This window comes from Limanda limanda, chromosome 6, assembly GCF_963576545.1.
Source record: "Limanda limanda chromosome 6, fLimLim1.1, whole genome shotgun sequence".
In the NCBI taxonomy this organism is placed as follows: Eukaryota; Metazoa; Chordata; class Actinopteri; order Pleuronectiformes; family Pleuronectidae; genus Limanda; species Limanda limanda.
Window position 1 is genome coordinate 15,584,467 of NC_083641.1, and position 13,769 is coordinate 15,598,235.

At 42.7% G+C, this 13,769-nt stretch overlaps 1 protein-coding gene across 2 annotated transcripts; it reads left to right on the forward strand.

The window, feature by feature from the left end:
• Nucleotides 1-1,333: 1,333 nt before the first annotated feature.
• zbtb38 (zinc finger and BTB domain containing 38) lies at nucleotides 1,334-13,073 on the forward strand. Of its 2 annotated transcripts, XM_061073266.1 has the most exons (3): nucleotides 1,334-1,376; nucleotides 1,945-2,204; nucleotides 8,496-13,073. In XM_061073266.1, the coding sequence occupies exon 3, from the start codon at nucleotides 8,496-8,498 to the stop codon at nucleotides 12,084-12,086; it is 3,591 nt and encodes a 1,196-aa protein (XP_060929249.1). In that variant the 5' UTR covers nucleotides 1,334-1,376; nucleotides 1,945-2,204; the 3' UTR covers nucleotides 12,087-13,073. The 2 variants fall into 2 exon arrangements, with proteins under 2 accessions (XP_060929249.1, XP_060929250.1); XM_061073267.1 differs by lacking the exons at nucleotides 1,334-1,376; nucleotides 1,945-2,204 and adding an exon at nucleotides 5,630-5,696.
• Nucleotides 13,074-13,769: the final 696 nt, after the last annotated feature.

Below are 13,769 nucleotides of genomic sequence, written 5' to 3' on the forward strand. Positions count from 1 at the left end.
CAACTTTATTGGTAGTGTTTATTAAACCACTGTGCATGTGCAACACAGAGACTCAGTTTTCACCCTACGAAGTGAAATACTTAGCTTGCTTAATACCTTCCTGGGGTATGATTTTCATAGTGTGTATACTTTTTAACACATTGTTTCATACCATTCAAGGGTTTTGGTAAGTAAAACTAAATGATATTGAGGCAAAATATGTACAGTCCATGACCTGGACAAATCAGTAGCCACAAATCATTTACAGATTATGTTATTTCAGCTTCATAAATCTTGTTATTTGAATTCACATGATCCTCACCACAATATGAATCATAATGTCATCAGTTTGCCTTTAGATAACTTCAGGTAATATGGAGTAGAGCTGGACGATATGTCCAAAAACTACATCAAGATAAAAAAAATGAACATCCATCCATATCAATAACTATCCAAATAAAGTTCACATCATAAAGATTTCTTTGCAACTTGTTGATGTGTTCCACCCACAGAGATGAGGACTTCCACTCCCACCACCCAGAGACAATACCTCAGAGACCAAGAAAGGCCCAGCGAAGTCCAAGAAAAGATCACTTGCCTCAGAACCTCCTACATCACAAGCTGCTAAAGCACAAAGTTTCATCATCAGTGCCCAGTAGCTACAGTTACATTATAGCAGAAACCTTTATTCACCCATCTTAATCTACAATGAATCTTCTTTGCCGTAGTGGTACATGCTTCGTTTAGGCTCTGAATTTTTGGTTTTACGTAAATCCATCACTTGACAGTAATGTAACTTTTCAAGTATCTGTACATGCCATTGGTTTAAAAGTGCCAAATGTTCAGTGGATGCAGTCATGTATGTTGTTAATAATTTGCAATGCGTAATAATACTGGTAAATAAAAAAAGCATACTATATAATACAGTCGTTAGTGTCCCATTGTGCTTTCTGAATCATACACGGGCAAACAATTAAATACTGAGGCAATAACAGCACTGCTGACATCACATCAAGGTCAATGGTCAATTTCCTCATCTACTTCCTGTTTACATTTGCTACTGAACCGTTCTCGCGCCCTCTGCTGGAGGCCCTGGGCCCTAGCTGCCATTTCTGCCCACAGATAAAAGGGGTCTGTGTATGGTCACTGTGTTGAGTTCACCCTTGCAGCCAGTAGAGGGAGCAACATGGTAACGAAAACAAGAGTCAGATGATGGGAGGAGGAGGATCAAGTAAACAAAAACCCTGGGTAGCGTGTGCAAAACAAGTGCTGTAAGTCAGGTTACCACATCCAGGCCTATAGAGAATACATCTGGATTGAAACCTTATACAAATGCGTCATTAATGGCATCTGCCACAAAGGTCCTTCCTCAACTGAAACCTGTACAAGCAAGATAGGTAATGTAAGACCAAGGTATGCACTGTTGTCTTTCTGTTTCTGACAGGTACCCTAGTGGACCAGAGACAACCATAGGCTGTACAACACTATGGGACAATAGATGTCAACACAACAGCTATGTACTAGATTAATGGTATATTTCCACAAAATATTTACAAAAAAGAGACATAAGGTAAACAAGAGGTGTTCCATTGAACAGCATGTAATGCAGTTAATTTTCTATGAATGGCAACATTCAATGTCCAGATGGTATCTTGGCACTGGGCTGATCTGACAGCACTGCACATACCCCTGACTGGTCGGTACTATGGCCTATTATTAGCTTCTGAACACTAGATACCGCCTTCCTAGCTCAGTCTGGTCTGGGAGAAAAAATATTCATTACGTAACAATAAAGAATCTGTCTCCCAGACCCACTTCCTGAATACCACGGCAGCAACTAACCCCCATACTCAGACAAAGCAGAAGCCTCATCCATTTGTTTGCTGGAGCAGTGCAGAGCTGTTCTGCTTGTTTTCTGCTTACCCTTTACCTCCACACATTCACCACGCCACTCCTCCTTCCCAGCTCCTCTTTGTGGGTCACTGATGCATCGGGAGTGACGCAGCAGTTGCAGCCGACTCCAGAAGGCAAATTTACACAGCAGGAAGAGGGAACCTGTTGGAGAAGACAGCAGTGAAGAAGGAAGATGGCAAAGGCCGGGTCTGAGCCAAAGGGTGAAGAGGAGCCGTGATGTCACTCTGCCTTCCTCCTCCAAAGCAAACACCAGAGACTTCCACAGCGGCGACCACAGGCCCAGCGAGACCTTCTCCACAGAGACACTTTTGGTAGGCTACTCACTAGTATGAGTGCTTGTTACGGCAGCAACATAAGTGCTACCAGGGCTGAGTGTCGCTGTATGCTTTGAGTGTGAATGCTTTGAGAATGAGGCCTTGAGGCCTACTCAGCCTTGTACTGCAGTCTCTGCTTCCCTGCTGCTCAGCGTCCCTACAGGCCGCAGCTGAGCTCACTGAGCATCAGAGGCACAGAGGCCTGCATACTTTCTCCTGTGGTTTTGAACACTTCCGAGCTGTGATATCAAGTGTGGATGAAAAGGGGATGCTTACACAGTGCTTCACAGAATCTGCTACACAGAGTCATATCCGAGCGCTTTAAATAAGATCAATGGATGCTTTATTCTGTTATCAGATTTTAACCTGATTTAGCTTAAGTTCTATTTTAATTGTGAATACACATTTATTTCCAAATTATTAACAAGTAGAGACTGAGATCTCCAACCAGATAAAGTGCATAATACGTTTGACCAGACAGGGTGAAATATTAAGGATGGCCTTAATATATAGAAATGGTGCACTAATATGGTACAATATTCTAGATGGATATTTAAGATGTGTTTCTTATGCCATGCTTTAGTCAGGTATATAGTATATACTGTACATGTGATTCGTTAACGTTAAAAGGACTCTAACAAGGCTTCCAGATGGACTTAAAATTATTAATCTAAACCATTGCCATCAAAACATGTACTCATTTCCATTCATTGACGAAACTGAGGGAGGGCTTTATTGAAAAGTTTGTTGAAATAAAAGAAATTCTGTATATTCTCTTTAAATCAGCCAATGATCCCGTTGGTCTTGATCTAAGATGTTGGCTCAGAGAAAACAATTATAATGGCAATAGATTTGAACTCAGGCTCTATTTTATTGGACTTTTTCAGATGTGTTTTAAATTGTGAAGTCAATAACTAGAATTATTTTCAGGAGATTAATTGACTGAGGGTACTCTTGGAAACAGCTGCAGAAGTTGCTGCATACTCATCCAACTGCAGCTTCAGTCTAGCCCCCACCCCATCACATCCCCAGACCCCCAACCCCCAGATTTAGATTTTCTGGCTCCAGTAATAGAAGCGGCAGTGAAGCAACTTTTTCACATGATATCACTCGAGTGACCAAGCTAACCAGAAGGTGGCTTTATAACAATGTTGGTATTGCCCGTGGTTGGTGGTGATCCTCTTAAACATCAATACATTTCTTACACTTAGTATGGGACTTACTCATATATTGTAATATCACATCAATTGACATGATATATCCGATAATGCATAACAACTTTTTTACCAAACCAATTGCTTGCACACATTGGATGCTGTCATTGTTTCTCTACATGTAGCACTTACATCTATACACCTTAATGAAGGCTGAAGCTCACTGGTTAGTATAAAGTTTTTCTTTATACATTTTCTTTAAAAATATTCAAAATCAAACTGCAAGTACCGCAGCGGTAGACAGAAGCAATATTCAATAAACCTTGCTCCCTTCAAATGCACCTTTTGAAACTATTTTATTTATAATGAGCTTTATTTAACCTCATGGAACATTCAAAGTTATGATTTGATCTTTTAAAGCATCATTCTTCTGGTAAAATAACATGTAATACTGAAGCATGTGGAGTAAAATTGTGTTATAAGATATAAATAGCTAGTGTATACTTTTTATAAACATTAACAAGATTAATTGATCCAAGTTTAAACAAAGTCAAAACAAGCAGTCAAAACACAAAGTGATTGATACAACACAAAAAAACATAACCTAAGTTATAAATGTTATAAAATTATACTGGTGTGTAGAATGCAGCACATCATGCCACCGAAAAGATGTAGCTGAAATCAGAAAACTTTAGCATTTCAATGCTAATGTCATATTTCTTTTGGTTTTCAAACTAATGTGATCCAGTGTGATAGATTATAGAAGCAAGTGACAAATTAATCAGGCTGGCACAACGGCTTCTCCCCAGGTCTAATGTAGGCGTCTTCAAGGAAGAAAGTTTTGCTGTCAGAATAAAAAAAAAAGTTGAAGTCTGAGCCTGTGGTTAATTGTGCATTGATGAAACAACAGTGATGGTGAACCAAACACAGGAAACGAGAGGAGGACAACCCAGCACCTATGATTAAAAGAGACCCCCAAGCATATTGTAGAGACAAGGGCACAAAATATTATAACATGAATAGCAAGTTTCCGTCTTTTAAAGGAACACCTGCTACTTTGTCTTTGAAATTACATTAAATATTTGTCTTTGAAACTTGTATGAAGCTGGTTTCAGCTTGTATGATGAGAAGACCCTCAAGCCACAGGACTTCACACTCAGTAATGTAAATAAAAGAGCTGCTTCCGTCCTCAGACGCTAGTGAGAGGCTCACAGTGCCATGTCGGGTTCAGCTTCCTCCCCTCCCCCTCGTCTGCAGTGGTGACGCATCTGCTGCTTTTGCATCCAGCAGCAGCCTCTATATAGGTATAGACCCAGAGTCCCTGCTGATCGCAGGACTCTCTGTTTATTCCCTTCATCATCACATCCAGCTTCTCACAGTCACTGAAACGGTGAGAAAAAAGCATTGCTGAACATCTGTCCCGTCTCTGCTGTGATGCACGGTACGACGGTCGTCACTGCCATCATCTCTCGGGTTCTGCATTACCTAACCACAGTGACTGCGTAAGCACGGATGGAGGGCTTTGGTGTAATAAACTGCAGCACAGACCCAGAGTGAGTGCACAAGCATGAAACAGATGGCGTTATACATTCATGGTCAGTGTTTCTAGGAGGGCTGCAGATTATTAGTGTTTCAAATGATTTTACTTTTGTGCAAAAGATATCTTTCCTTTTCTTTCAACACCGACATGCATCGGGATTTAGCTGGTGTGGTGCTGAGGGGATTTAATATGGCATTTGCTGTACAGCAAGGGACCTGTCGTTCTCCGCTGCTACCAGCGATGCAGCTGAGCGTTTTCTGGCTGTAGCATCGAGCGCAGAGCTGATGTGTGATGTAGTACCCAGCATCTCTCCGCTCTCCCCACAGCCCCTCTGCCATGCTTAATAAAAGTTGCCGCTTCCTGCTCAGTGGCTACAGTGTGAACGCATCAGATTGCCCAGCTAACACAAAGGCAGAGCCGTACTCCGGATTAGCTACATGCTGCATTAACTGTGAGTTGTTCCTATATAGCTGTGGCAGGACAGAAGTGGGACAGCCAGAGGAGGGCAGGGTAGATCCAGCCCAGGACCTGGGCTGCATGGAAAGAGGCGAAGGACGTTGGAGCTAGAGTCATCTGCGCACAGAGAGGGAGGGAGAGGAAGAAAGACGTCAGAAAAAAAGCTCTGCTTCTGACAACACCACCGATCAGCGACCATCACTGAAAGAAAACTACTTTCGCCTTGCTCTTGCAAAATTGTTTTTCACGTATAGTTGGTAATACTCAGGTCTGTACGAGAGGGATACTGCATGACACTGCTTCCTGTTCGCCCTGCATCATTTTCTCTGATTTACTAAGGTACGTTTTGCATGGTTTCCCTCAATTTGTAACCTGTGTTGTGCGGAAGTACGCTTTGCAGAGGTGCATGAAGGGGCTTTTGCTTTGACATTTCGCTCTTTGTTTGACTGTCTGTATGCTATACTGTCATTTCTTGGTTTGTGGGTTTGTGTGTGAGGTTTTTCTGAACAGATAGAGACGTAAAAAATAATTTCACATGAGCTTTTGAAGATAAAGTGAGGCTGGGTGTGGCAAAACCTGGAGCAGTGATGACAAATTCAAAATTTCCGCTCAGCATCTTGTTACAATGAACCACAGCATGAAGTAGAAATTGTCCAAAATGAAAGCGTTAAAGTTAAATAGCAATCTAGGAGAAAATATGAAACTGTTATTGAAAAAGGCATTAACTGATAAATTAGTATAAAAGCTTTGGCACATTATGTTATCAGATGAGAAAGTCCTTTGAGTAGCATTTCTGCTGCAGACAAAGACACACGGACCAATACACACACACACACACACACACACACAAGCACACACACGAATCGTGTTCAAGCAGAGTCAAAGGCAAACCTCTACTGCTGTGTGCTGCAGTTTCTCAGACATGGCAGGATATTTGCGGGAGAGGGGATGAATAACCAGCTCACTTGCCATCCAGCTGAATCCCAATAACTGCTGCGCCATAGCATGTTGCCATGACAACGGAGGCCTGTCTGAGAAGGAGGGCAGGAGGCTGGTGATGTTTTCAGCCGTCTGAGAGGCTTTGGACAACGGCGGCCATATTGTATTTATTACACAACCGTGAAATTTGAAACAATAAAATTACATAATTGATAAATTACGTAAACCCCATGTTTGAAAACATATGACATTTAAAATAACAACATAAATCCAGCAATTTAGAAATGGCGTAGAATAAATTTAGAAAAATGCAAAACAAAATTTCATGTAAAATGTATCTCTTTGTTAATTTGATATAACTTGAGATCATCTTAGTGGTATTATTTGCACAAACTAAATAAATTGATCACAACAAATTAAACAGATTTAGCATTAAATTAGGGTTAGGATTAGAATAAGTTTACCTCAGAGTTTCATTGAAAAAGAAGTAGAGTAGCATTTAGCCAAAACATCTCCAAAGAGAATTCATGGCAAAGCTTCACAATCACTGTAAGACTTTCACTGTGGCGGTGAATGAAGAATAAAAAATTATCACATTGAGAAAAATTACAAACTTCTCTCTGAGCTGAAGTTTTTTATTTAAGACTTTCAAGAAGCGGTTGTGATGACTCATCATTTACAAGAGCGGGCAAGAGTGTGTGTTGGCTGGAACAGTCAGCGTGCTACGTAAGACATGCTAAATGACTCAGTATAGACTCAAACCACGCTGACTCTGAATGAGTCGACCACAGAGAGAACAACACGCTGGGTGATTCATCCACTGTCATGTAGAGCCGGAAATTATTTTAGATTACAATCCAAATCAAACCAATCCACAAATATTGCTTTGACAATATATAAAACTATGTGGATCTTGACCAGACCACAAACCAGTTTTACCTGTGTAAACAGTGCAGCAGTGTCTGGCTTTGTGTTATTATAAGATTATGATTTCTGAAGTGAAGTGATGCCTCGGATATCAACTGACGAAGGGAGCACATGCCTCATACATGTACAACAATCTGCATGCCGTCTTTATACTAATAACAATAGGACTGACTAATCCAGATTAAACCTGATAGAAAGCTGTGGCAGCACACTGACTAAGATAACCATGCAAACACAGTTTTATTTAGAAACAATGACGATAAGTCAATGACTGAGTGAGTCACCTGACTTTCCTTGCATATTGTAGTTTCTAGAAAGACGAGTCTGAGGTGTTCTTGTGACTTTGTTTTGGTATTAGTGCTTCACCAACTTCCTATGCACATGACCCTCTTTTTCTATTTATGATAAGAAAACTTAATTCACATTGAAAATCAACAATGGAACAATAAGGAAACTAGTGGGCAGACCAGAGATAGTTACAGTTAGAAAATAATAAACGCATTGTGCCATGGGCCAAATCAAAGACTGTTATTTAATCCGAATTCTTTTGGCACAGAACTAGTTACATCTTTTGAATAAATAAGCAGTCTCACATTATTTCTAAGTATCTAGACTCTCACTTGGCTGTTAACTGTAAACCACTAAACTGCAGAACTTGTGAGTAGCTCAGAGGCATGTTGACAGTAATTAAACTGCTGCTCTCCCTCCTGCATATTTTCTGGCAGCTGGGATCTGAAACTCCAGTCATAAATGTATTAGTTCAAAACAAGTGTTATGTCATTTCAGTGTTACGTCAGTGATGCCTGCCCCAGTTGAGTTTTTTTTTATTTTCATGTTATGAGAAATAATTTATAGCCCACTGAGATTACGAATCTCTTCTTAAATGAGAGAGAAACAAAATTATGTCGATGAGAAACTAACTAATGCAAGATACCTAGTGATATAGTTGCACAATCCTGAATAAGTTCAATGAAATCATCCAATATACAATATTGGATGCCCTTACACAATGAATGTGTAAGGGCCCTTTATTCTAACTCTAAGTTTTAAACTTCAAGCCGGGCAATGTCTCTTTAATTGTAGTGGATGTGTTGATGACTTGATGTGACGCTTGAGTCACCACTGTTGATCAGACTGAGCATCACCTCATCTGTAAGGACATTACTGCCATCTAGTGTGTAAACACTAAAACACACCAGTCTCCTGGATCACAACAGTCAGATTCTTGATTTTGTAATAACAATAATGTGATTATTTCTTTCTTTGTTCCAGATGACAGTGGTGTCTCCATGCATTCAGAACCTGATGGATACCGCCCACCCTCACACCGTGCTTAGCAAGCTCAATGAGCAGCGCTCACAGGGCCTCTTCTGTGATGTCACCATCGTGGTGGAGGATGTTAAGTTCCGGGCCCACAAGAACATCCTGGCAGCCTGCAGTGGCTACTTCAGGAACGCCCTGACAGCTCCGGAAACATGGAGCTCCGGACAAGTGCTGGAGCTGATGGACCTGAAGTCAGAGGTGTTCGCTAGTATCCTCAACTTCATCTACTGCTCAAAGGTGACCTCACCCTGTGCAGAGGACACAGGTGGACTGGTGGCAGCTGGAAAAAGACTCGGAATTCCTTTTTTAGAGAAGCTGGCAGAACAAAGGCGACAGGACGAGTCCAGCACAGCATCAGTGTCTCAGAAAACAAAGAAGGAGGCTCCCAGGCCTGTGGAGATAGACAGTACTAGAGGGCCACGCATCACCAACGCCTTCTCCATCACTGAAGTGTGCCCTGGGAACAATCCTTTCACCCCTCTGGCTCAAACCAGCGTGGAGAGGCAGTCACCGGACGTGGGGCAGCTCCCGTTAAGTTGCCCCACAACGTCCTGCCTCAGCGGGAACAATGAGACCACCCACGCCCTTTCAGAGCACTCATATGCAGTTTGCAAATCTACTGAGGACAGCAGTCCGTTGGAAAACCAGAAGGTCTGTAAGCCGGCAATGTCACAGCCAAAGCAACTCATATACAAGAACATAGGCCCGCTCAAAAAGCGTCACAGGCTGAGAGGCATTGTGGGTAGAACGCTTCTTCCAGCACCTGCTGAACCACACGCAGACAAACCATATACAGTAACCCCCACGTTAGTTGTTGGTGTCACGGCAACACCTGTTGCAGCCGTGCCACCGCCACCACTGTTTTCAGAGGTAGAGAGAGAAAAGAGTGTGGACCTGGGGCCAACGTCAGCTACTGACAATGTTCAAATGGAGTTAGGCCCACCAACCCTTTCCCCTCACACTGAAGACAGCATCTCGATCTATGGGTGCGAGCAATGTCCAGAGATATTCACAAATACAGCTCTCCTCACAGTTCACTCAGAAGTACATAAAAAGCGTTTTGTCAGTCATTTGTTTTGCAAGTTTTGCCGCAGAAAGTTCATACACCTGAAACGGCTGCGCAACCACGAGCAGGCCTGTCCTAAGGCTCCAACAGACCCGCCTAAATTAGAAGCTCCTGACATAACAGTCAATGAGATGGACCACCATTCAGATGAAATGGAGAGCATCAAAACACAACTTCCTTCTTCTGCTGACCTCTCCACCCCTCGCACACCAGATCCCCTTGAAATGGACCAATCAGAGCCTCCGCAGCAGGAGAAGGCAGCGAGGCCCGGTGGCAAGCAGAGGAGGTACAACTGCAGCATGTGCAAACGGGTCTATGTCACCCTATCCAGTCTGAAGAGGCATGAGAATGTACATTCTTGGCAGAGGGCCTATCCCTGTCATTACTGTAATAAAGTGTTTGCCTTGGCAGAATACCGCACAAAGCATGAAATATGGCACACAGGTGAACGACGCTATCAATGCATTTTCTGCCTGGAAACATTCATGACATACTATATCTTGAAAAACCATCAGAAGTCTTTTCACGGCATTGATCCCAGTTTAGCTATCAAGAGGAAATCTGCCAACGGCGGGCTGAAAGCCAGCGTGTACCCAATAAAGCTCTACAGGCTCCTGCCTATGAGGTTCAGAAAGAGACAATACAAGACGTACAGTCAGACGTACTCAGAGAGTGCTGAGAAAAGTGACCAAGACGCACAGGAGAGTAGCTCTCTCATCCCTCCATTAGAAGAAAACGGTCTGATCAGCCACCCTGATGCTGTGTCGTTCCCTCTCACGTTCATGGCCACGACAAAGACAGTGGCCCCTGTTTTTCCTCGCATCAGCTTTGACAAGCTCTGTGACCAAGATGTTGATCATGATTTGAACAGTGAATCTGAAAGTCAGAGAGATGCAAGAAAAGAGGCTGAAAGTAAAGATTCACCCTTCATCAACTACAACAGCAGCTTCTCTCTACAACACGACACAGAAGCATACAAAGACAATCCTCCGCTCCTAAGGAACTCAGAGTTCATCAGTCATAACGTGCCATTCCTAAACTCTCTGAACACTGTTAAAAAGTTAGGTGAGCTGTCAGCTTCTGCAAAAAGAGTTGAGGACATGACCAAGGAGATACTTCAGTCGGGCACAGAGAGTCTGGTGCGTGATAGAACAGTGGGGTCAAAGACAGAAACATATATCGCCAAACCCGCGTGTCCTGGGCCATCACTGGATGGTGAGTCAATGCCACTCTGTCAGATAACAGTGAAAATAGGCAATGAGGCCATCATCCGCCGCAGAATCAAAGGATCTAAGCTCTTCCGCAGAAAGAAGCGGAGAGTCCGAGAATCGAGTGAGGAGGAGAGTCTGAGTCAGTCTCCTCCGACGAGAGAGAGCTCAGCAAGCCCCCGGCTCCGCCTCAGATCAGAAGCCACCATCGCGGAGCCAGAGACGTACGAGGATCCCAATGACTGCGACACCGCTGATAAGCTCTGGCGTCCCTACTACTCTTACAAAGCTAAGAAGAAGAGGAAGAACATGAGATTCTTTCACCGGTACGCTGAAGGATCTGTGGATAGATCTGGTGCAGCCGAGGCCCCATTCGATCGAAGCAGCTGGCTGACAGAGGAGAACAGCTCAGGTGGCAGTTCAGAGGTGAAACGCAGTCTGAGCAGGAACTGCAGCCCGAGGGCCACCTACAGCTGTGACATCTGTGACAGCTCCTTCATCACAGAGACCGGCCTGAGAGCTCACGTGATTGGTTCCCACCCATGTTTTTGTCTGACGTGCGGTAAACAAGGTCCCCCTGGTGAGGCACCCGCTGGCAGGGATTACATCTGCAACAGCTGCATGGAAAGTGGCTCCTGCTTTGACAACTCACCCCGGAGCCCCAACCCAGAGAAGAAGTACCGCTGTTCCTTCTGTCCCCAGCGCTTCCTCTACCTTGCCACCAAGAGAAGCCACGAGAAGAAACACCAGGACACGAATGAAGAGGGATATAACTATGACAACTTCACGCCATCTTCTGAATACTTGAGTGAAGAAAATAAACAAGACACCATCAAAACAGAGGGCAGTGACATTGACATAATGAATGAAAGGGAGAAAGGAGGACATTTTTCAAATACTAAAATTAAACCTAAAATCGAGGATACAACTGACTTCATGCCTTTGGCTACATACCAGGACATGTCACATTCCAGCATTAAAGGTCCATTATCACCATGCATTGACCCACTGTTTCCCCTGGCATCCGCTAAGGTCAAACACAAAATGGTAAAACAGCGCTCTGTGCATCTCATGTCAAAAAAGCAAGGCAGCGTCATAGTCAGCGACAGCAGCAAGGACATTTTGACGGGGCCGAGAATGAACAGTCACAGTGATCGAGAGAAGTCCCATAAACTGTTTAAGAAAAATGACTCAGAGAGTAAATGTAGCCACATTTCTATACACAAGCCGGAGAAATGGGTCTGCAAGGAGGAGCCATTTTTTTAAAGATATATCAATCGTCTATAGGCAAAAGAGAAAGTGAATGGAATTTGACTGTGAGCCTCTGCTTCAGTTAAGAGCATAGACTGTATACAAAGATGGACGACGAGTCTCCACTTCCTCCCTCTATCCAGAAACGAAGCCCAAATATCCCGGATATGAACATTTTGCGTCTTTGCAACCAGAGATGGGGGATGGAGCTGCAGTAACGACGTCTCACAGACACACATATTCAACCAATCACGAGTCAGTCTCAGCCTAATGATGTCTTACCCTATTTTCATAGCATTAAAATAAACGGTTAAACCGAAAACTTTCAGAAAAATGAGCACTTACATATATTAGTGCGCTAGAAACTACCTAATCTTTGAAAACATTTGATTTGATCTGTACTTTGACTTTTTATAGTTTGGCTCCTGTCCCTAGACTAACATGGAGGAGGCGGCATTTTATTACCTGTAGTACGGCCAACCACCAGGGGCCATTAAGACTTTTTGGGAGCTGTCATGTCATCCATGTTTATATACAGTCTGTAAGAGATGTCAAATGTGCAATGTTGTATTTTGCAGCTGAGCAGGATGTAATATCAGTGTGGGCCCTTTCCTCCTAAACTCAACATCCGAGTCCATGGTCCATTGTCTATGCATATGAGGCAGAATCAGTGACATGACTGTTACCTTGAGAAAAGAAATGATGTGCAATTTCAGAATAGGGGTCGGACGTGCGGACAACTGAAAAGCTGTCTAGTGTGGTGACCTCTTCACGTTTGTCTGTCTCGGTAAAACAATATGATATTTTTTTTGTGGTCACATTTCTAATTCGTCCATTGAGTTAACAGGTTTATGGCGAGTTGCACTTTAAAGTTTGACTATGCTAATATGTTTGTTGAATACTTTGATAGTTACATTTCAACTCTGAGCACCATTGATATTCTTCTAATTTCTAATTAACACACGGCACCACTGTTACTACTTTTGTGTGTTAAAATATGTATAGAACATGTAAAAGCATTTAAATAAATGTTGTTGATATTGATCTAAACAGTTAAATCCTTTCCTCCTTATCCTTGCTTGAGACACGATCAATGCTTGTCTTCCATTTCACAGTATTCAGCGACCACTGATCAACACGGCATCAACTTTGTAGATATTCTGGTACTTGCGGTAAAGGAATATTTAAAATCACTCCAAAAGCTATGCAGTTTAAGTGTGGAGATAGGAAATAGGATGTTTTTTGTATAGTGAGAGTGAAACAGTTGTGCTAATATACAAGGCTGCTCCACAGTGAACATTTTCCTAAATATAAAGCCATGTGTTAGTTATCTGCTCCTCTCGCTCCTCTGGGGACCTGCAGCCCATCTGAGAAGTCCATTCCCTTCGTCTTCCACACAAACTGCATCCGTATTTAGAGCTGGGCCTCAAAAACACAATTTCCAGATGTTTCCAAAATTCTTTGCTGCTCTCTAAGACCGGCCATGATGCAACAAATGGATCACAAGGTACTGATCATCCCACTGATTATGAACAATTCACCATGTCCCCATTATCTGTCTTTTAACAAAAGGTTGATTGCCTATAACACTGATTGCAACAAGTCGAAATGTTCTTAATGTTAGTCCAGTTCATCTTTGATTTTTCATTTAAAATCTGTAAGCATGTGACATTGAAATATGTTGGATTCTGATTTGCT